A 24,485-nucleotide genomic window follows, 5' to 3' on the forward strand; every position below is an offset into this window, starting at 1 on the left:
TAAAGTACTTTATTTTCTGTAATGCTATAATATATATATATATATATATATATATATATATATATATATATATATATATATATATATATATATATATATATATATAAATAATTAGGAATAATTGTAAATACTAAGTTATACATTTGCTGCAATGAAGAACTGCTTCTGCTTGCAATGAAGAATGCTTTGCTCTGTTCCCACTCGCATTCAGATTGCATAGCTATATGAAGATGACTAAAGAAGCTGAAGAACCAGAACATCTAACATAGCAGAATGGTTACAGCCAGTCTGCTGAGGCTGCCTTTTTCCCGTTAAGAAATGATTGCAAACTTGACCACACATGTACTCAGAAATGGCTTTAATTTTTTTTTTTTCAAGTTTATTGAACAGGTCAATGTAAAATATTCATTTGAGTGGGAAAAAAAATTCATGCCAAATGACCAATTACAACTGTGGCAGCAAAACACCAACATCATCACGGACTTTGAGTCGTAACACGACATGCAAGTGGAATTATTTGCAGAGGAATTTTATCCCGTGTCCAAAAGTAAGGAAACATTTTAATGTTGTCAGACAAATGTGGCCAATTGGAAGGACCCGTTTTGCACAATTCAGTGTTTGTACGTGATTCAGAGAATGAAATTTTTCTTTTGTTCGCGTCCAGGTCAACTCGGATCCTCTTCGGCTTCACTGGCGGATTCCATGATCCAAGTGAGTTAGCGAACTTTCTGTATTTATCATCACAAAATGCAATGCTGCACGCATTCATGTCATGTGGCAAACAAGGGTCCCCCCATATAACCCCTAATGCCCAGTCATTGTTGTCTCCCACCTCAACATCCCACATGTGCGTTCCCAAGGCCCAAGCAGAACCAAGCATACAACCCAACTTGAACCTCTCTGGATTGTTTGGATGCTGCTGTACTTCTTGACAACTCACACTGGTCAGATCTTCAGACAGAATGAGTTCTGGACCGGCCGTGTTTGGGTCCAGAATGACGGGACTGTAGGAGATCGTCTCCTTCATTCGTTCCCACACGCTGAACTTGAGGTTGCCAACGTGTTTGGGTTCGTTTAACAGAGCTGCTGGGAGCAGTTTGGGCTGGCCGGGCAACTTTTGGATTCTGATCATCGCAATCTGGAAGTTCTTTAAGAAGGAAACGGGGTCAGAGGTGTTGTGGAATTTTCAGCAGTTAGGCGAGATGAATAAAATAGTCTGGAAAACAATTTGTCTTTTGGGTTTCTTTATATTTGAAGCTTCAAATATACACAAGTCTAACAGAGCAGTGTACAAGATAGTGGTCTGTGAGAGAGTGCGCAGAAAGACGAAAGCAAGATTCTTTTAGGAATTTGGGAGGCGAAGGGAGGGTCAACTGGACAGGAAGACATGCAGTCTCTTCCGAGCAAGCTTATTAGTGAACGTCACTTTGTTATTCCTTCATGTACAAAGAATGAGCAGTCCATAGTGAAACAAACTCCAGGTATCCATAATACAATACAGTACAAACTTATGTTAATACATGTTAAATAATTATTTTCCATAACAGAGGTCAGTTGCTCCTCTGTGCTTCTGATCACGTCTGACACAGCGGCCATGTCTCTGCTGAGAGTCTCAATCTTCTCCTTCATCATCCGAGTCTTCTCCTCCTCTTCCTCCCTCACAGCAGACAACCTGGCCTCCTCCTCAGCCTGCAGGAAGCGGCGAAGCTCCTCGAAATCCTTCTTAATCTTGCTTTCAACCTGCTGCCTCTGGACCTTGATGTACGTCGCTTGTTCATTGCAGTTTTCTCTTGTCTCAATGTAATCTTTCAGTCTATTTTTTGCTTCCTGCAGGCCGTCCTGGAGTTTGTCTTGGTGATCTTTGTGAACTTCATCGAGTGGACGGAACTTGTGACCAGTATGGATTTTTGCATCTTTGCAGATGTGGCACACAAGCTCCTGGTAGTCCAAACAGAAGAGTTTCAGTTTCTCCTTGTGCAAGCTGCAAATGTCGTCTGACTCCACTGAGGCTTGTGAAAAGGCCTCACACACGTCCCTCAGGGCCAAGTTCATAGGTGGATCCATCGAACTTAACTCCGTCCTACACACTGGACACGTTCGATCTCCTTTATGCTCCCACCACTGGTGCACACACGCGCGACAGAAGCTGTGACTACTCGGCAGCATGACAGGATCTTTAAAGATCTCCAAACAGGTCGGACATTGGAGATGGTTCACAACTTGGCTGTCCATGGTCCTTGCGAAGAGAACGACTCAGGCGACAAGCTTCCAACGTTTACTCTCAGGTGAGAGCCACAGTGTGTCTGTCAGTCACAAGTGAAGGAAATATTAGAAAAGTCTCCAAGTAGACTTCCTGCTTTAGTTTCCTGACTTGACTGCATCCGCACCCCGTAATCTGGAATCACACAAAAACTATGCATTACCACTTTCACATAAAAAAAAAAACTATTTTAAATCCAACATCCAAGTGAAGATGAAGAATGTAAAACATAAACAAGAAGCATATCAGTTTCATCCGTAACCGACGTAAAAAAAAAGAAAACAAAACTTAGTCCTGAAAGCAAACATGCTCAGAAAAGAAAAAGAATAGGAAACAAAGAAAAGTTGAAAAGATGTTGAAAGGAAATAGCCGCTTACCCTTCTTTCTTGGCGCTCAATGTGCAGCAAACAGAACCTCAAACAGCTTCACCTAAATGGCAGACAAACTGCCAAACTTGCTTTACCACATAGCAAAACTCCACACCTCTTTCGAAAATTAGTAGTTGGTAATTGGTAGATTACGTTTGGAAGCAAATACTTAAATATTGTCAATGTATGTTCTTTTAGTAATTTTTGTATTGTACTTTTATCTTTTTTGCATCTGAATATTGTTAACTGCTGTGTTTGTTGATGTTTCTAGGTGTTGTCTTTCCTTATGTAAAGCACATTGAGTTGCCTTGTGTATAAACTTGCCTTGCTTTAAAATCGATCAAGTGGAACATAATTCACCCACGAAACATTGGGCCAATGGGGAGTTCCGGGAATGTTTTGTTGTGACGAACGGAACGGAAGTAGTTGGGTCCTGTTGGCTTCCCTCGCGCAGGTTAGTGAAGTGTGTGTGGTGACACTGAAAGCTGATGACAAAAAAGCGCCAGCACTTGGTTCCGTGGTTTGACACGCCGCCTCTGACTCCCGTTATTGCTCGCTACAAAACAACTGGTTCCATTATTTTCCTTTCAAAATAAAAAGACAAACAATGAAATAAAGCTTGATTTTATTGATTCTTATCTGGAAAGGGTAAGTAAAATTGAAAAAAAAAAATATTTTTTTTTTATTTCAATATTTGTTAAAATGTTTCCTTAATTAAAAATGAAACCAACTTTAATATTTTTTAAAAATATGTAAATATATATTTGACCATTTATTTAATTTTACAACGGAAGATAACTATTTTTTTAAACAAATCATACCTTTTAAGTTGTCAAATAATGACACCTTTTTATTTGACCATTTATGACTGAAATGTCTTCTTATTAGTAGATTAAAACCTCAGCTCTTCACTGTTAATAATAATTCGAGTGTAGCTGAACGTTTTTTATTCTCAACTCAACTCTACTCAACTTTACCTCACTGACAGAGAATTTTATGTCACCATGGGTGAAGACGCCTTAAAACTTTCTTGATTTTGAAAGGAAAAAAAAAGCAACCAAAATCAAAAATACAAGATATCTTACTAATTTTAATTAAAAAGGGACGTGTGAATTTAATCAAGATGACTGTTGTTCCTAAATTTCTCTACCTTTTTCAACATGTCCGCATTCTCCTTAAGTCATTCTTTGACAAGCTGGATAAAGCTATCTCACATTTTTTATGGGGTGCAAAGTCTGCAAGAATCTGTAAATCAATACTCCATTTCTCCAAAGGTGATGGCGGTCTTGCCCTACCTAATTTCAGACAATATTATTATATTGGGCAGCCAATATTCAGAAACTCTTATACTGGGCGTGTGAAAAACTTGGACTTAGACTTAGACTTTATTGGTCCCTTTGGGATGGCTCCCTCTGGGAAATTTACATGTCCAGCAGCAATGAGAACAGATAATAAAATAAAAAAATAATTCAGTCAATCTGTAAATTGAAATAATAATAATAATAATAATAATAATAATAATAAATCAATAAAGGTTATTACACTGGAGATTTAATTAAATAATTTAAAGTACAGTAAAGTGCCATATTTGTGAAGTGAAGTCCACGCTACACCCTCTTTTATAAAGGTTTTATAAAATACATTATACAAATGCTAATTGTCTAAAATCTATCCAGCAGTTTATGACATTTGTAATAGGTGTGGGCAATCACCGGCAAATCATGTTCACATGTTTTGGGCTTGCGCCAAACTAAGTGCAGATTGCAGAGAGGTTTTTATTACACTTAGCCAAGCATATGGCCAAACTATTCCTCCTAACTCGCTTTCGGTTATCTTCGGTGCTCCTCCTGACACAACTTCATCCGGTCCCCTTAAGCAGTCCCTGGCCTTTACGACTTTACGAGTTTGTAGGCTCATTTTATTGAGGTGGAAACTCCCCAGCCCATGATTTGTGGATGAAGGAAGTACTTTTTAATTTAAAGTTGGAAAAACTTGATTTTTACTGAATGGTTGTATTAAGAAATAGGTGTGCTTGTGAGTGTGGATGGTTGTTGGTCTCTGTGTGCCCTGCGATTGGCTGGCAACCAGTCCAGGGTGTCCCCCGCCTACTGCCCAGAGCCAGCTGAGATAGGCGCCAGCATCCCCCGCGACCCTTGTGAGGAATAAGCGGTCAAGAAAATGGATGGAATGATTTAAATACAAAGTACAGATTGAAATAATTGAGTAAATAAATAAGCAGCAAACTATATTAAAACATTAAAACAAAACAATGCTGAAATAGTTTCATATTGAAATAGGCAACTATAAAGAAACCATCACTATTAACTACTAAAATTATTGAATGAACAGTCAAATAAATACTTCAAGGCACTTTTATTTATTTATTACATTTTGGCAAACCACAACATGACATTTCATTCAGATTGAGATATTTCTGACACATTCTTTGTGTGTTCTTTATGTTTATGGGCTTTAAATGTATTTTTCTTTAAGTTTACTGAACAGGCCAATATAAAATATTCATTTGAGTGGAAAAAGAAATCTCATACAAAATGACTGATGACAATTATGGGAGCAAAACATCTCCAACATCATCACGGACTTTGAGTCGTAACACGACATGCAAGTGGAATAATTTGCAGCGGAATTTTATCCCGTGTCACAAAGTAAGGAAACATTTTCATGTTGTCAGACAAACGTGGCCATTTGAAAGGATTCTTTTTGCACAATTCAGTGTTTGTACGAGATTCATAGAATGAAATTAACCTTTTGTTCATGTCCACGTGAACTTGGATCCTCTGCAGCTTCACTGGTGGATTCCACGATCCAAATTGCTCACCAAACTTTCTGTATTTATCATTACGAAATGCAATGCTCCGTATTGTCATGTAATTTGGCAAACAAGGGTCCCCATACACCACACCCAGTGACCAGTCATTGTTGTCTCCCACCTCAACATCCCACATGTGCGTTCCCGAGGCCAAAGCAGAACCAAGCACACGTTCCCACTTGAACCTCTCTGGATTGTTTGGACGCTGCTGTTCTTCTTGACAACTCACACTGGTCAGATCTTCAGACAGACTGAGTTCTGGACCGGCCGTGTTTGGGTCCAGAATTACAGGACTGTAGGAGATCGTCTCCTTCATTCGTTCCCACACGCTGAACTTGAGGTTGCCAACATGCTTGACTTCGTCCAGCAGAGCTCCTGGGAGCAGCTTGGGGCCATCGGGCAGTTTCTGGATTCTGGTCATCGCAGTCTGAAAGTTCTTCAAGAAGGAAATGAGGTCAGAGGTCAGCAGCTCCTCTGTGCTTCTGATCACGTCTGACACAGCGACCATGTCTCTGCTGAGAGTCTCAATCTTCTCCTTCATCATCCGAGTCTTCTCCTCCTCTTCCTCCCTCACAGCAGACAACCTGGCCTCCTCCTCAGCCAGCAGGAAGCGACGAAGCTCCTCGAAATCCTTCTTAATCTTGCTTTCCACCTGCTCCCTCTGGACCTTGATGTACATCGCTTGTTCATTGCACTTATCTCTTGTCTCAATGTAATCTTCCAGCCTTTGTTTTGTTTCCTGCAGGCTGCCCTGGAGCTTGTCTTTGTGATCTTTGTGAACTTCATCGAGCGGACGGAACTTGTGGCCAGTGTGGATTTCTGCATCTCTGCAGATGAGGCACACAAGCTCCTGGTGGTCCAAACAGAAGAGTTTCATTTTCTCCTTGTGCAAGCTGCAAATGTCGTCGGACTCTACTGAGGCTTGTGAAAAGGCCTCACACACGTTCTTCAGGGCCAAGTTCAAAGGTATATCAATTGATCTAAACTCCGTCCTACAGACTGGACACGTTCGATTTCCTTTCTCCTTGCACCACTTCTGCACACAAGCACGACAGAAGTTGTGACTACACGGCAGCACAACAGGATCTTGAAAGATCTCCAAACAGGTCGGACATTGGAGATGGTCCTCAACTCGGCTGGCCATGGTCCTTGCGAAGACAGAGAATCAGTCGACAAGCTTCCAATGTTCACTCTCAGGAGAGCTGCAGTGCATCTGTCAGTCACAAGTGAAGGAAATATTTTGAAAAAGTCCCCAAATACAATTCCTCTTTTAGTTTTCTGACTCAACTGCAGCCACACCCCGATTGGATCTCACACACACACACTTGGATCACACAAAAAGGATTTATTACCTCTTGCACATAAAAAATATTTAAATCCAACTTCAGACTAAAACCAAGTGAAGAAAAACAAAAACAAGGCACATCAGTTTCATTTATAGACCAAATCAAAGAAAAGGAAGACAAAAATTAGTCCTAAAAGCAAACTTGTTCAGAGAAGAAAAAGAATAAGAAACAAAGAAAAGTTGAAAAGATAAGAAAAGGAGGAGATAAGGTGTTGAAAGGGAATAGCCGCTTACCCTTCCTGGTTGGTGCTCGATGTGCAGCAAACAATGACAAGAAACGAAGAGCTCACTTAAACAGCAAACAAACCCGTCAAACTGGCTTCACCATGTTGTGTAACTGGATGGTTTGCTGGTATGTTTTTTTGTGAAGGCCAGAATGGTAAAGGAAATGAATGTGCCGAAAAGGTTAATGAAGAAACTTGGTGGAAACCGCCAGCTTCTTGCCGTCTGTTGAACCCACACATGAACAAAATAGGACATGGTACAGGTGCTAAAGGATGGAAGATTGGCAGGATTTGAATGGATTTTTAACTGTAAATTAAATAAAATTGTAGTCCGTCCTACTGCACGAAATGAATCGTTTTTGAATCACGGGATCCCATTTTTTTTTTTCTTCTTTTTTTTTTTTTTTCTTAAAGCCCACCGGCCATCCAGATTGAAACTGGATGACTTTTTTTTTTTTTTTGTCGTCTGGACAGTCATAAAGCATATGAAATCAGATTTTTGCAAGATGGATTGAAACCACATTCTGGAGGTAATTTCTTTCATATTTCATTTGAACAGAATGTGCCTCAAGAGCCTTCAATAGATTGCTTTTGACCGTCCATGAAATCGCTCTACAGCAGGCTCACTTGATTAGTCTGTACTTTAGCCAAAAGGTCTGTATCTAAAAAAAATAATAATAATAGTAATAACCTCCCGAAGATACTCAGTGATTTAATGCGTTTTATGACTACAATGTCAAATGAAGAATTGTTAAATGAGAAAAAATATCCGGACTTAAAAACAAAAACAAACAAAAAAACACCTAGGTGACCACTGGTTTGTGCGAACCAATGGCGCCTGGCATATTACCCAAAATTGACCACAAAATAAAAAATGACTCTTTTTCGGTTATTTCTAATGCATTATGATGGCGATCTGTGTAGATTCGACCCCTGAACAGGAATCATAAGAGCCGGTGACCGCGCATGCGCAGTTGCAATTCCAATTTATTTAAAATGTTTAAAGTTTAAACTTTAAATTCTGGATGTACCGTTTGATACACATTAATGACAAATTTTCCCTCTAGTTTGTTATTCACGGCGGTGTTTATTAATATTTTAACTAGTTAGCACCTCGATTCAGCTGCGACCCGGAAGTTAAACACCAACCGGAAAAGGAAGTAATGAATTCTTTTGTTTGGCCAAAAAAAAAAAGTTTGGCTTGGCGTTTTGTTTGATTCTAATCTAGAACGTTAGTCGACATTTTTTGTATTGTTTACGTGCACGGAGGCGACCACAATGAAGGAATATTGTCTCCACGTCGGCTGCTGTTTGTCTACCTGCACGTCAGCTAAAGAAAAGTGGCGACGTGTTGTGGAAAGGTAACTCGTGCTCAACTTTTCCACGTTTTCACTGCATGGTACTCTAAAAGTACATTTTTTGTTTAGAAAGAACCATCGTCTCATATTTAGGGTGTCCTCTGTTGACTCGATTAGATAAAAAAACATTTATGTGCGTTTACATAATCTAACGAGACACGACACGATACGATTTGGCAATGTAAAATGTGTTTATTAGTCTACTTGTCAAAAACGAGAAAGTGCGAGATAATAATAAATACAAAAAATAACAGACATCAGGATAAAAGAAAATCTAATTTGAGCATTTGAAAATGTTCGGATTGTTTCTGGTGCCTTGTGGGATTAGTTGATGCTGCATTCGAGGATATTCGGAATTTATCTGACTTGCTTTTTCCCGAAAGCGTTCGAGGCGAAAGTAAACGACCAAACTGGTGGATAGTGATAACTTTTTTTTTTTTCGGTCCTCAAAACTAGTTTTGCCCCCCAGAAAACCTGCGCTCTCGCAGATTTTCTTTATTTATTGTTTTCGATATTTTATAGGCATTTCATATAGTTTAGTCGTTCCCCGTATAATTTCATGCAGGGAGATAATGGCAGACCGTCACGTACGTTGTGTTACGTTAAGTTATGTCGATTATTTATGAATGAAGAAAGCTATCTAGTTTTATACTCGAGTAAATTGTGTTTTATCAGTCACGGTCTGCGTTTCCCCAGTAACCTGCACATATAACTGGATAGCCGGTAGCCCATACATGCCCGTGCAAGATGTTGAAGTCACAGGGCGGCCATCTTGCTCCTCTCACCTCGCGAGCAGACTACTGTATAAACGATACACTATACGTACAGATGAGACATACTGCTCGTAGGCAGTTATAATTCCTTAATTAAATAAAATATAAATGATTCCTCCTGTAAACATCATTAAACGTATCATTTCTACATGTATTTAAGGCAAGTTGTAAAATGTCTGAAGTCCTCTTGTTTATGTTTAATGAATTTAAAACATAAGAAATCATGTTGTTTATGCTAAGTATAGTCTCAAATATTCTCCAATTTCGATACGGTAAATGTATAGGAGTGTATACCAAGAAACGTTTCTTGGGAGGAGTAATATGGCGGCCTTGCGGCTTCAAAAGTATCGGCCTATCGGCTAGCCAGTCATATATTCAGGTCAGTTGTGTTTCCAAATGGGTCGCCGTTGTAGAGTGACGTCACACTGTAGTCCATCGGTGACGTTGGACTACTGATTTCCAAATTCATTTGGGCGTTGCCGTACAAACTTCCTGGTTTGATGTCGGAAAAGTCCGACCGTCCTTGAATGCAGCAAAAGTTCCAGAGGGCGGGGCAGCAGCAGTTGGCGAAGGCCGGTCTTGTGTGGGTGATGGGCGTGAGAAGGGTGGAGTCAGCGGAGCGGAGTGAGCGGGAGGGGGCGTGGCTTAGTTTGGAAGGCACTCACCTGCTTGCTGACTGCATGTATCACCTTGCATTCTATGAAAAATCATCAACAGACAGAATATCATCAAAACTTGAATAATATGACATTTAGGAAGCAGTGATGTGAATATTTAAGAGTTTTTCAATGGTATGAAAACTTTTTGTTTTATGCAAATGAGCAGCTCTAATATGCAAATGAGCTTGACTGACTGCTTCCGTTTGTGTTTTGTTGACATGATGGAGGCCGTTTGGGACACGGATGGCTCTGCCACACAAGCATGCACCTGGAAAGCTGCTTTTCCACAAGTGAGTCGACTTTTTTCCACATGCTGTGTTCTTGACCGGGAGTGTCTGATGCCACTTTGCCATTTGGCAGTGCACGCTGACTTGCTGCTTGATGTACTTGGACAAACAACAGAACAACATTCAATGCTACGCAACTTGTGCTTTTGTTAAAAAAAAAAAAAAATAGCAAATGATTGAAAAATGAATTATTTGGAAAATATAACCAACTTATTTTTTCAAGTGTATTTTTAAAAACTTGCCTACATATTAAAATGAATAGTATTTGTTTAAAAAAAAAAAGTTAAATCAAAGCAACGTCTTTCCAAATATATTTTGAAAAAAAATTGCCTACTTATTAAAATAAATATTTGATTAAAAACATTTAAATTAAAGCAACTTCTTTTTTTCAAATGTATTGAAAAATGCCTATTTATTAAAACAAATACTATTTGTTAAAAAATCAAAGCAACTTCTTTTTTCAAATGTATTTAAAAAAATTGCCTACTTATTAAAATAAATACTATTTATTAAAAAAAGTTAAAGCAATGTCTTTTGCAAATTTTTTTTTTTAATTGTCGACTTATTAAAATAAATACTATTTGTTAAAAAAAAGATAAATCAAGGCAAATTCTTTTTCAAATGTATTTAAAAAAAAATAGTCTGCTTATTAAAATAAATGGTATTTGTTTTTTAAAAAAAAAAAAAGTTAAATCAAAGCAAGGTCTTTCCAAATGTATTTAGAAAAAAATTGCCTACTTATTAAAATAAATATTTGATTAAAAACAATTAAATTAAAGCAACTTCTTTTTTCAAATGTATTTAAAAAAATTGCCTACTTATTAAAATAAATACTATTTATTAAAAAAAAGTTAAAGCAATGTCTTTCAAATTATTTAAAAAAAAAATTGTCTACTTATTAAAATAAATACTATTTGTTAAAAAAAATATATATAAATCAAAGGAAATTCATTTTCAAATGTATTTAAAAAAAATTGTCTGCTTATTAAAATAAATGCTATTTGTTTTAAAAAAAAAAAAAAAAAAGTTAAATAAAAGCACATGTCCATGAGCATTGAACGATGTACTTGTTTTGTGCGTGCGGCGTTGTGCAGTCGATGAATCGTGTTTGGCCGATGGAGAGTTGTCGATCAGTTGCTTTTTTTGGTTGCACTCATGTAGCCAATGACTTTTCCAAAATGGCCAAATTGTTAGCTTGTTGTTTTTACTCATGTATATAGATTATGATAATCGATAGACAAGTGATGAGGTGTCAGTCGATAGCCTCAAGTGTACCTAATCAAGTGTCCAAATATTAGGTACACTCTCAGTCTGATTTCTTGACCAAGTGGACTTCATTGATTGACAGGTAGATGATGTCAACTTTAACATGTGTTGAAGGCATTCGTACAACTTCAAATGCACATGTGAATAGTTTGAAAAATTGTTCTGCTTTTACTGATGATTGCACATACTGGCCTTTGTTTATGATTTTTAACTGAGACATTTTTAATGACAATTTGGCACCAAGACTTACTGTCATTTTTTTTTATTTTTTGGTTGTGCTATCTTGCAATTGGGCTTAGCTGCGTTGTGAGTCACTTGATGTGAACGACCATTTTGTTTTTGCTTGTTTTGTGTCAGGACGGCGGACGTGTTGGCCGAACACGTGGCCGACAGACTTGAGGACACGCGTCCGTCCGCGCTACATTGACAGCTCATGGACAGGTGTGTGCGTGCGCTATTTGAAGGCAAATGTTGTGCGTGATGTCACGAAGCCTCTTGCTTGATGTACGACACGCAGCAGAACCTCATTCGATGCTTATGAACGTGTGCTCGATTCAATGCTATTGTTGTGCACAATTGTTGCAAAAATAATGCTTCAGGTATTTTTGAAATCAATCGATGGATGTTATTTTTGCACACTTGTGGAAAATAATAGTATGAAAACAAATGTTGCGCACATGTCCAGAAGCATTGACTGACGTTATTGTCTGTTAGTTGTTTTTTGTCCGATGACGGGATGGCTGACTTGCGCTCACGTGACATCACGCACACACAACAGGGCGCCTGTCATGTGCAAGCAGTGTTTGTAACGTGAGTGCAACATGAAATTGATGTGTTAAAAAAAAAAAAAAAGGTCAAATATATTGTTGAAGTGGAACGAGCGTCTCTGTGTCTTCTTTTTGTGACGTGTTCAAAGTGTGACAATTTGTGCGTGTGATGCATTCAGGTGCTTGTATTATCAGGGTTGCAAGTGGATTGTTCAGGCTGTCCTTGAAGATTTTTGGTCTCCCGTCCGAGCTGGCTTTCTCGCTTCATTTTTCAAGGCCAGGTGGCGACGTTTTAAGCATGGATTGAGGAAGCCTGCTCGGACCGGAGGCCAAAACGTCTTCGAGGACAACCTGAACTATCCACTTGCGATCCATTTAAGGCCCGAAAAATAGTATTTTTTCTACTATTAAACTTTGACATGCAAATTAAGGGGCATGGCTCCACCCACTTCTTGGAAAATTTGTAATTAATTTGTATAATTGACCACACCCCTCAGAATCAACCAATCAGCTGGCTGTATGCAAATATATTTGCATAGCCACACCCACTTTTACACTCAATGTGGGCTAAATGGACATTTTTGCATAGACACGCCCACTTATGCAAATCACTGTGGAAGGGTAATTTGCATACTTGCAGAGCCAACCAATCAGATTCTGCCACTTAAGTAGGAAACCACCAATTAGATCCCTTCCTGCGCAGGAATTTGCATAACCCCACCTCCCATGCAACTTGGCCACACCCCTTTATTTTACCAGGTGCATGTCTATAAAACATTTAAAGAAATGTTTTGTAATGTGTCTGTTATATTACAAGAAGAGTTCGGAAAAGATGCAATTTGTCAACTTTATTTTTTTTGTACATGTTAACAGCAAACTGAAAAAGTACAAATACAATTTAAAACATACCAAAAATGACCAAGTGAAAAAAAACTGAATTGAAAACAAACAAAAATAGCAAACTGAAAAAAAAAAACATTAAATTAAAAACAAAATTACCTTAAGACTACAAAAAAAAAAATTGAAGTTGGATGACTTGATTGGCATCTCCTTGTCAGCAGGTGAAGTCTTGAGCCAGCAGGAGCAGATGGTGCCGACCTAAAGACAAAAACCACAACAGTGAGTCAAGTCAACTTGTGCAGCAAACGTTTTTGAAATGTGATGAAACTCACCAACCAGCACAGAAGGGGATCCCACAACGTTGGGCCAAATCGTTCACGCCGCTGCATCGCCAGGAAGGCCACCATGTTCCTCCTCGAAACCACATTGGAGGATAATCGAGAAGAATCTGGCCCAGTCGAACCTGCGAGTCAATTCTGGGACTGTCAGTGACGCCGCTACTGCATTCACAGGAAGCCGACCAAGAACAGTCAAGTCACATTGAAAGAAGCGCACAAGAACCAGGCAAGCTTCAACTTCACTTTATTAAACATGTGGCAACAATAAAAACATTAAAAAAAAAAAAAAAAAAAAAAAAAAGGATCATGGTGACCAGCAAGTTTCTCCATGATGACCAGAAATGCTTTGGCGCCACCTAGTGGACAATAGAACAAAATCAACGTCAAGGTTTCAGCACAAAAACAAAGGTAAATGTACCTTTTTGAGGGTCCTGAGTGAAGTGCAGTAAATTGAGCTTTTTTTTTAGGGGGTGTGGGAGGGGGGGACTAGAAAAAGAGACAAATATGTTTTATCTAATGTTCACGTGAGCCATTTTGTTTTGCAGCATGCTCAAACCCAGCCATGGACACATGGTCCTCAGGCAGCTCTGCTTCAACTCAAGAGGCCTTTTTTACCTGCAAACAGGAAAAGCAAAACAAACAAACAAACAAAAAAAAGGAAAAAAAAAGGATGTCAGTAATGGTCAGTGCAAGTCACATGACATGTCCTTTACCTTCCTTCAGTCATCTTCACCATGTGCTGGAACAAATTAAAAGACTAAATAACATTTTAACGTGTACGAGTGTTTGTGTGTCACCAGTGACGAGAACAGGACTCAGCTGGACACCTGCGGCATGCTAGCTGGGCTGAAAAACACGCTGACATTACATAGTTAGCTTCGAAATATGGCAAGCACGTTTAGCTAATGGAGAGAGGGGGGAAAATAGGGCAAATAGACAAATTGATTTCAAGGGGAGTCCATTCGCTTTAAGATGCAAGCCTGTGGACAAAATACAAGTTGATTCTCATTACAAACGTTAATTGGCAACCTACCTTCTGCCAAACTGTTCCCTTCTCCTGGAAAGGGGGAAGATAAAGTGCCTTCCTTAAGTTTCCAAGTACCGTTTAATAAACTAAAAGTTTGAACAAAAAAGTACTTGCCATGAGCATTTATTGCCAAACATGTCAAATAAACGAGTTTGTGTCATTTTAGCACGCGGTTGACGTTCATTGTTGGAGCAAACATTTTAGCTTGCATGCTAGCAAGGCGTTTGCATGCTGAAAAGGTCAACATGTTAAAAGATATTTTTAAAAAAGATACCAGTGTAAAAATAATTTAAATTCAACAAACCTGTTGTCAAAGCTTTTGGTCATCTTGCCGAGATGCGTGGAGAGCAGCAGGCGGACGATGTCGACTTCATGCTGGTGAAGAAAATGGAAGATTGCTCGTTTGATTAGTCGCACCTTAAATAGGTTTTCGTCATCACGTGAATTTTTTTTCAAAAGCTTTATTTAACCAAGAGAACAAAAAAAAAAAGTCTTTCGAAATTTAGAAAAAAAAAAACAGGGGGTTGCCTGACACGGAGCTCGAACCCTGCTCCTCTGCACTGGAGACCGTGTCGCTAACCATTCGCCCAAATTGACTCACTGTGGTTTTTCCTTCTAGTCGTAATTATGCCATAGAGTGACAAATGATGCCGGCGAAATGTACAACTGATTCTATGAATAGAACCGAAAATCCGAAAGTCGTCAAAGCCGAGATGGTAGAGTGGTATACGACATTGCCTTCGGTTCACTTGTTCTTGTGTTCAAGCCTCGTTTTCTGCAACCTTTCCATTTCGTCTTTGTTAGTTGGAGGCTGCGCAAGCGAGGTTCGAACCTGAATCGCTTGAACCGGAGGCAAAGTTTTATACCATTCGGCCATCTTGATTGAACGTGCTCGCCGCTTTACATTGTGTATTTGTAATTTCCGCATGAGTATATGAATCCAATAAATGCGACAAGATCCAGTTTTGGAGCAGTGTAAGCTTGGCCGAGTGGTTTGTAACAAGGTTTTCGGATTCAATGGTTCCGTGTTCGATACCAGGTCTTTCCTGCTTTTATGGGATTATTTCTCAAATGATTGAAAATGATGGAGACGGCGGGGATCGAACACGATAACACAGGTGCCGGAGTCGTTGTTTTATTCCATTCGGCCATCTGCTCACTGTGGTTTCGGCAAAAATTAATGAAGGTGATGAGTATCTATTTTGTAATCCGAAATTGAGTTTGTTTGTTCAGGGGCACCCCAAACTTCACCAGCCATTAACGGCATCAAATGCTTCTTTCTTTTAGTTATTATTTTTTATGGGTATTACTTTCAATTCCCGCATCCTGGTAGTCAACTACGCAATCTTGTCAAGAGGGAATCGAATGATTGTTTCAAACAGCTCACGAACAAGTCAACCCTCTTCCCACCCTGAATGTAGTTACTCCAGTCACCCACCGGAGGGCAGTATTGCATCGTCTCTCACTTGCTTCCTCTCAACTTTCACCACGACTTTGATTGAGCACCAACCGCACGGACGACTCTTTTATATATATATGTGTGTGTATATATATATATATATATATATATTTCCTTGGCGGCTTTAATGATGCGCGTCTTATTGTTTGCATTATTGAACAATTACAAACGAGCCGAAACACAGATGTCCTCAACCTGAACGTCATCTTTCCAGCCAGGGCGTGCGCCGTCTTCTGGAGACATGTGGTACTGCACGCAAACCACTCATTTCTGTGTGGAGGACTTTTATTCCAAACAACTTTCGAACCCGATGGTCTCGAACAGTGTTTGTGAAGCCCTGGTCCTTCCTCGGGGCACACAATCGATCCAGCCTGTTTTCCACGTCGTCTCCATATTCCAAAGTGGGTGAGGATCGTCATCAGGCTTCTCCAGATCTCGCTGACGAGCTGTCATTGGAATGACACGCGTTGGCAAAAGTGTTTGTTGGTCAACACAAACCACACCACGTCTGGATAGATTTAAATAACTTTTGTATTTGCACAAAACCGAGATCAGGAGGAAAAAAAAAAGTGCATGAGGTGAACACAAAACACTTAAAGAAAAAAAAAGTCAAAACGACATTTTGTCTGCTTTCAAAAGAACAATTAAGTCAGTCTAGCGATTGATTCATCAGTGCTCAACAGCAAGTTAAAAGTTTTCACCCTAAAACTGCTTCTCAAACTAGAGTCCACAAACTGTACGTTTTTATTTTTCCATCCATCCATCCATTTTCTTGACCGCTTATTCCTCACAAGGGTCGCGGGGGGATGCTGGCGCCTATCTCTGCTGGCTCTAAGCAGTAGGCGGGGGAGTTTTTATTTTTCTTAGAACAAAAAAAAAGAAAAAAAACAGACCAGGGTTTTTAAACGTTAAAAAAAAAAAAAAAAAAAAAAGTATAGTAAAGCGTTTCTTTCTTTCTTTTTTTATTTTTTAATACTGTATATAAACGACCATGTTTAGTAAAGCATTTTTTAAACAACCATGTTTAGTAAGGCGTTTTTTGTTTGTTTGTTTTTTAAACATCCATGTACGGTAAGACATTTTTTTGTTCACCAAAAAGAAAAACAAAGCAAGTGTTTTGTGAAAAAGATGCATTTCAAGTAACTTTGACAGCATTACTTTTTGTTTTTATTACAGGCCCAAGATAAACAGTTATTTCTTCAAAAAAAAAAAAAAAAAAAGATATTGATGCCAAAACACAATGATCTAACTATGAAATTACCCAAGTATCCATTTCCTAATTTAACATTTTTCCAAATTGAGTTATTTACAAGTTCGTATGCAGTCTTGTCCAACTTTTATGGCGCAAACTTTCTTTGGGTGTGGTCGAGCAGGTGAAAGCATTGTCGTCCTTTTGTGCAAACACGATGAACACAAATCACCAGGATGGATCATCATCATCATCATCATCATCATCATCTCCACGTCTTCTCACTGTTGTGCACATTACAAATGAATGAAAATCACCATAAACATATTTACTTCTTGCAATCTGAAGAAACAAAATATTCTTACCGTTCTTTACGCTGCAAACAGGAGAAGCTTGTGTGGTTGTTGTGCTGGATCCACAATAATGTAACGCAAGGGAAAAGGTACATTACAAAAAAATACTTTTTTTGTTGCTGCACTTGCATTTAATATCACAAGCCTGGTTTCCTTATCTGACGGCATCCAGTTTATCTTTCATCATTTCATTTATTCAGTGCTTTTTTTTGTTTGTTGTTGTCGAACTCCACATGCTCCACCTTCTTCCTTGTTTACTGTGGACTTCTTCTACTCCGCCTACATGCTGGCCCTCCTTTGATCAAAGCTACTGTCGCCATCTGCTGGCAACTCCACCTCTTACCATTATTTTCTTCATCTCAATACTTGCTGGTCACTATTTGAATGAGGTTTTCCTTACGTCCAGTGCATTAAAAATAATAATAATAATAGAGAGTTAATTTGTAGATGGCAATGAATGAGATCAACGACCAAGGCCAACCCCGTATTCGTTTCGATCTTAGAAAAATCTACATGATTAATCCATCGTGTGTGCGTGTGTTGCACCCATCCGAGCGCTCTCTCTCTCTCTCTCTCTCTCTATCTCTATCTCTCTCTCTCACCACCGTTGGTCGCAATGGGACAGACAGACACACCCACGCATCTCTTCCCCTGCTCCTCCACCAGCCAGGTAATTTATTATGAATCCAGTGAAATTGTATTGGTTGTTTGCCCTCTATTCCTTACTTATAATCATTTTGTTGTAAAGTAGCATGTCTCATGCAGCACAAGCAAATGAGCATAAATTAGCCGAATGGCCACCTATTTAGCTAGTTTAAAATGCTATATGCTAATTCAATAATAGATAACGTGACAACCACCACATAGTCAGACTCATGACGGTGAAAGGAAGCTCTCTGTGATCCATGCATTGAAAAGCATTGGACTTTGTATTATTAATAATAAAAATACCCCCAAAAAATTTCTGCTTGCGCCCTTGCGGCCGCTCGCATATGTGACACTTTAGCATGTCCACTCCAAAAACTGACTGGCCACCACTGGCTAGTGTGTTTCGGCTTGTATGTAATTGTTCAATGTGATCAAACAATAAGCGTGCCGTTATAAGACGCGCATCATTAAAGCCGCCAAGGAAATACATACATATATATATATATATATATATATATATATATATATATATATATATATATATATATATATATATATTCAATCAAAGTTGTGGTGAAAGTTGAGAGGAAGCAAGTGAGAGACGATGCAATACTGCCCTCCGGTGGGTGACTGGAGTAACTACATTCAGGGTGGGAAGAGGGTTGACTTGTTCGTGAGCTGTTTGAAACAATCATTCGATTCCTACTTGACAAGATTGCGTAGCTGACTACCAGGATGCGGGAATTGAAAGTAATACCCAGAAAAAAATAATAACTAAAAGAAAGAAGCATTTGATGCCGTTAATGGCTGGTGAAGGTTGGGGTGCCCCTGAACAAGCCAACTCATTTTCGGATTACAAGATAAGTACTCATCACCTTCATGAATTTTGGCCGAAACCACAGTGAGCAGATGGCCAAATGGAATAAAACAACGACTCCGGCACCGGTGTTACCGTGTTCGATCCCCGCCGTCTCCATCATTTTCAATCATTTGAGAAATAATCCCATAAAAGCAGGAAAGACCTGGTATCGAACACGGAACCATTGACTCCGAAAACCTTGTTACAAACCACTCGGCCAAGTTTCAACGTCTCCAAAAACTGGATCTTGTCATATTTATTGAGTTCTTATACTAATGCGGAAATTAAAAAATACACAATGTAAAGCGGCGAGCACCTTCAATTATGATGGCCGAATGGTATAAAACTTTGCCTCCGGTTCAAGCGATTCGGGTTCGAACCTCGCTTGCGCAGCCTCCAACTAACATAAAGACGAAATGGAAAGGTTGCAGAAAACGAGGCTTGAACACGAGAACAAGTGAACCGAAGGCAATGTCGTATACCACTCGACCATCTCGGCTTTGACAACTTTCGGATTTTCGGTTCTATTCATAGAATCAGTTGTAGATCGCCGGCATTTGTCACTCTATGGAATAATTATGCCACGAAGGAAAAACAGCGCAAGTCAGTTTGGGTGAATGAATAGCTACTCAGTCTCCGGCCCAGACGAGCAGGGTTCGAGCCCCGTGTCAGGTAACCCCCTGAATTTTTTTTCTGAATTTCGAAACTTTTTTTTTTTGTTCTCTTGGTTAAATAAAGCTTTTGAAAAAAAATTCACGTGATGACGAAAACCTATTTAAGGTGCGACTAATCAAATGAGCGATCTTCCTCTTTCTTCACCAGCATGAAGTCGACATCGTCCGCCTGCTGTTCTCCACGCATCTCGGCAAGATGACCAAAAGCTTTGACAACAGGTTTGTTGAATTTAACTTCGTTTTAACTGGTATTTTTTAAAATATGTTTTAACATGTTGACCTTTTCAGCATGCAAACGCCTTGCTAGCATGCAAGCTAAAATGTTTGCTCCAACAATGAACGTCAACCGCGTGCTAAAATGACACAAACTCGTTTATTTGACATGTTTGGCAATAAATGCTCATGGCAAGTACTTTTTTGTTCAAACTTTTAGTTTATTAAACGGTACATGGAAACTTAAGGAAGGCACTTTTTCTTTCCCCTTTCCAGGAGAAGGGAACAGTTTGGCAGAAGGTAGGTTGCCAATTAACGTTTGTAATGAGAATCAACTTGTATTTTGTCCACAGGCTTGCATCTTAAAGCGAATGGACTCCCCTTGAAATCAATTTGTCTATTTGCCCTATTTTTCCCCCCCTCTCCATTTGCGAAACGTACTTGCCATATTTCGAAGCTAACTATGTAATGTCAGCGTGTTTTTCAGCCCAGCTAGCATGCCGCAGGTGTCCAGCTGAGTCCTGTTCTCGTCACTGGTGACACACAAACACTCATACACGTTAAAATGTGATTTCATGTTTTAATTCGTTCCAGCACATGGTGAAGATGACTGAAGGAGGGTAAAGGACATGTCATGAGACTTGCACTGACCATTACTGACATCCTGCTTTTTTTTCCTTTTTTTTTTTTTTGTTTTTTTTTTTGCTTTTCCTAAAAAAGGCCTCTTGACTTGAAGCAGAGCTGCCTGGGGACCAACAATTGTCCAAGGCTGGCCATGGCTGGGTTTGAGCATGCTGCAAAACAAAATGGCTGACGTGAACATTAGATAAAACCTATTGAACATGTCTGTCTCTTTTTCTAGCCGACGCCCCCCCCCCCCCCCCCCCCCCCAAAAAAAAAATGCTGCATTTAACTGCGCTTCACTCAGGACCCTCAAAAAGGTACATTTACCTTAGTTTTGGTGCTGAAACCCTGACGTTGATTTTGTTTGTGCGATCAGCACTGACTTACCCCTGACAGCGTTCTGTGACACACGTTCTGGTTCGACGTTGGACGAGAGGAAAATAGTCCAGCAAGCTGGCTGGGGTGTCGGAAATAAAGCGTTTTTCTTCTAAAAACTATTTGTTTTCAAAAGCGTGATACATTTCCATCACAATACTCTTTCCTGAATAAAGTCAGACGCCATTACCGCCAGCCACTACTTTTCTGTTCGTTCGTATCACTGCGCGGCGCCCTGGAGACAGCGAATTGACGCACTGCTGCCAGCTGATCCTTCCGCCTGAAGTTGTTTGCCTTTTCGAAGGCGGAAGTATCAGCTAGCTGGCTGCAGTGCGTCGGTTAGCGCTCTACAGGGCGCCGCGCAGTGATACGAACGAACAGAAAAGTAGTGGCTGGCGGTAATGGGGTCTGACTTTATTCAGGAAAGAGTATTGTGATGGAAATATATCACGCTTTTGAAAACAAATAGTTTTTAGAAGAAAAACGCTTTATTTCCGAAACCCCAGCCAGCTTGCTGGACTATTTTCCTCTCGTCCAACACCGAACCAGAACTGGTGTCACCTAACGCTGTCAGGGGTAAGTCAGTGCTGATCGCACACACGGGAGGTGAGGATCAAATTGAGATTCATGTTAAAAAATCCGAACGATCCCTTTAATAAGCAGACAATTTTTTTAAATACATTTGAAAAAGAATTTGCCTTGATTTACCTTTTTTTTTTAACAAATAGTATTTATTTTAATAAGTAGACAATTTTTTTTTAAAAATCATTTGAAAAAGACGTTGCTTTAACTTTTTTTTAATAAATAGTTATTTTAATAAGTAGGCATTTTTTTTTTAAATACATTTGAAAAAAAGAAGTTGCTTTGATTTTTTAACAAATAGTATTTGTTTTAATAAATAGGCATTTTTTAAATACATTTGAAAAAAGAAGTTGCTTTAATTTAATTGTTTTTAATCAAATATTTATTTTAATAAGTAGGCAATTTTTTTCTAAATACATTTGGAAAGACGTTGCTTTGATTTAACTTTTTTTTTTTAAACAAATACTATTCATTTTAATATGTAGGCAAGTTTTTAAAAATACACTTGAAAAAATAAATTGCTTATATTTTCCAAATAATTCATTTTTCAATCATTTGCGATTTTTTTTTTTTAACAAAAGCACAAGTTGCGTAGCATTGAATGTTGTTCTGTTATTTGTCCAAGTACATCAAGCAGCAAGTCAGCGTGCACTGCCAAATGGCAAAGTGGCATCAGACACTCCTGGTCAAGGACACAGCATGTGAAAAAAGTCGACTCACCTGTGGAAAAGCAGCTTTCCAGGTGCATGCTTGTGTGGCAGAGCCATCCGTGTCCCAAACGGCCTCCATCATGTCAACAAAACACAAACGGAAGCAGTCAGTCAAGCTCATTTGCATATTAGAGCTGCTCATTTGCATAAAACAAAAAGTTTTCATACCATTGAAAAACTCTTAAATATTCACATCACTACTTCCTAAATGTCATATTATTCAAATTTGATGATATTCTGTCTGTTGATGATTTTTCATAGAATGCAAGGTGATACATGCAGTCAGCAAGCAGGTGAGTGCCTTCCAAACTAAGCCACGCCCCCTCCCGCTCACTCCGCTCCGCTGACTCCACCCTTCTCACGCCCATCACCCACACAAGACCGGCCTTCGCCAACTGCTGCTGCCCCGCCCTCTGGAACTTATGCTGCATTCAAGGACGGTCGGACTTTTCCGACTTCAAACCAGGAAGTTTGTACGGCAACGCCCAATTGAATTTGGAAATCAGTAGTCCAACGTCACCTATGGACTACAGTGTGACGTCACTCTACAACGGCGACCCATTTGGAAACACAACTGATCTGAATATATGACTGGCTAGCCGATAGGCCGATACTTTTGAAGCCGCAAGGCCGCCATATTGCTCCTCCCAAGAAACGTTTCTCGCATACAATGCTATACATTTACAGTATCGAAATTGGAGAATATTTGAGACAATACTTAGCATAAACAACATGATTTCTTATGTTTTAAATTCATTAAACATAAACAAGAGGACTTCAGATATTTTACAACTTGCCTTAAATACATGTAGAAATTATATGTTTAATGATGTTTACAGGAGGAATCATTTATATTTTATTTAATTAAGGAATTATAACTGCCTACGAGCAGTATGTCTCATCTGTACGTATAGTGTACCGTTTATACAGTAGTCTGCTCGCGAGGTGAGAGGAGCAAGATGGCCGCCCTGTGACTTCAACATCTTGCACGGGCATGTATGGGCTACCGGCTATCCAGTTATATATACAGGTTACTGGGGAAACGCAGACCGTGACTGATAAAACACAATTTACTCGAGTATAAAACTAGATAGCTTTCTTCATTCATAAATAATCAACATAACGTAACACAACGTACGTGACGGTCTGCCATTATCTCCCTGCATGAAATTATACGGGGAACTACTAAACTGTATGAAATGCCTATAAAATATCGAAAACAATAAATAAAGAAAATTAATCCCACAAGGCACCAGAAACAATCCGAACATTTTCAAATGCTCAAATTAGATTTTCTTTTATCCTGCTGTCTGTTATTTTTTGTATTTATTATTATCTCGCACTTTCTCGTTTTTGACACGTAGACTAATAAACACATTTTACTTTGCCAAACCGTATCGTGTCGTGTCTCGTTAGATTATGTAAACGCACATAAATGTTTTTATCTAATCGAGTCAACCGAGGACACCCTAAACATGAGACGATGGTTCTTTCTAAACAAAAATGTACTTTTAGAGTACCATGCAGTGAAAACGTGGAAAAGTTGAGCACGAGTTACCTTTCCACAACACGTCGCCACTTTTCTTTAGCTGACGTGCAGGTAGACAAGCAGCAGCCGACGTGGAGACAATATTCCGTTATTGTGGTCGCCTTTGTATGTGCATGTAAACAATACAAAAAAATGTCGACTAACGTTCTAGAATCAAACAAAACGCCAAGCCAAACTTTTTTTTGGGGCCAAACAAAATTACTTCCTTTTCCGGTTGGTGTTCAACTTCCGGGTCGCAGCTGAATCGAGGCGCTAACTAAAATATTAATAAACACCGTCGTGAATAACAAACTAGAGGGAAAATTTGTCATTAATGTGTATCAAACGGTACATGCAGAATTTAAAGTTTAAACTTTAAACATTTTAAATAAATCGGAATTGCAACTGCGCATGCGCGGTCACAAGCGCTTATGCTTCCGGTTAAGTGGTCGAATTTGCCAAGCGCCCTTTGTTCGCACAAACCAGTGGTCACTTATGTTTTGTTTTTTAATCCGGGTATTCTTACTCATTCAACAATTCCTCATTTGACATTGTAGTCATAAAACGCATTAAATCACTGAGTTTCTTCGGAAGGTTATAATTATTTTATTTTATTTTTTTTAGATACAGACCTTTTGGCTAAAGTACAGACTAATCAAGTGACCCTGCTTTAGAGCGATTTCATGGACGGTCAAAAGTAATCTATTCAAGGCTCTTCAGAATGAGCCACATTCTGTTCAAATGAAATATGAAAGAAATTACCTCCAGAATGTGGTTTCAATCCGTCTTGCAAAAATCTGATTTCATATGCTTTATGACTGTCCAGGCGACAAAAAAGCCATCCAGTTTCAATCTGGATACCCGGTGGACTTTAAGAAAAGAAAAGAAAGAAAGAAAGAAAAAAAAAGGGATCCCGTGATTAAAAAATG

The 24,485-nt window shown here is 39.1% G+C and overlaps 1 protein-coding gene and 3 long non-coding RNA genes across 4 annotated transcripts; 2 read left to right on the forward strand and 2 right to left on the reverse strand.

Annotated features, from left to right (window-relative positions):
• Positions 1-343: 343 nt before the first annotated feature.
• LOC144005362 (uncharacterized) lies at positions 344-8,105 on the reverse strand. Its single transcript, XM_077503487.1, has 4 exons — positions 7,038-8,105; positions 5,227-6,671; positions 1,553-2,236; positions 344-1,175 (listed from the first exon to the last, which is right to left on the reverse strand). Exons 2-4 carry the CDS (start codon positions 6,600-6,602, stop codon positions 476-478), a joined length of 2,760 nt encoding a protein of 919 aa, XP_077359613.1. The 5' UTR covers positions 6,603-6,671; positions 7,038-8,105; the 3' UTR covers positions 344-475.
• A 298-nt stretch (positions 8,106-8,403) lies between these two features.
• LOC144004763 (uncharacterized) lies at positions 8,404-13,772 on the forward strand. The gene is made up of 3 exons (XR_013279441.1): positions 8,404-10,107; positions 11,728-11,811; positions 13,199-13,772. It is a non-coding gene; the product is annotated as an uncharacterized LOC144004763 (long non-coding RNA).
• Positions 13,773-17,531: 3,759 nt separating this feature from the next.
• On the forward strand, positions 17,532-20,582 carry LOC144005420 (uncharacterized). The gene is made up of 3 exons (XR_013279562.1): positions 17,532-18,013; positions 19,673-19,743; positions 20,014-20,582. It is a non-coding gene; the product is annotated as an uncharacterized LOC144005420 (long non-coding RNA).
• On the reverse strand, positions 20,304-23,795 carry LOC144005419 (uncharacterized). Its single transcript, XR_013279561.1, has 3 exons — positions 23,587-23,795; positions 22,039-22,101; positions 20,304-20,531 (listed from the first exon to the last, which is right to left on the reverse strand). It is a non-coding gene; the product is annotated as an uncharacterized LOC144005419 (long non-coding RNA).
• Between the last annotated feature and the right edge of the window lie 690 nt (positions 23,796-24,485).

Source organism: Festucalex cinctus, chromosome 17 (assembly GCF_051991245.1).
Source record: "Festucalex cinctus isolate MCC-2025b chromosome 17, RoL_Fcin_1.0, whole genome shotgun sequence".
NCBI classification, from domain to species: Eukaryota; Metazoa; Chordata; class Actinopteri; order Syngnathiformes; family Syngnathidae; genus Festucalex; species Festucalex cinctus.

Coding starts and splice junctions, on each gene's coding strand:
- LOC144005362 (XM_077503487.1), bottom strand. CDS start 6,602: ATGGCCAGCCGAGTTGAGGACCATCTCCAATGTCCGACCTGTTTGGAG. Junction 2,237..5,226: donor CGTGTTACGACTCAAAGTCC/GTGATGATGTTG, acceptor TCTCTTCGCAAG/GACCATGGACAGCCAAGTTG. Junction 1,176..1,552: donor AGAAGCACAGAGGAGCAACT/GACCTCTGTTAT, acceptor AAAATTCCACAA/CACCTCTGACCCCGTTTCCT.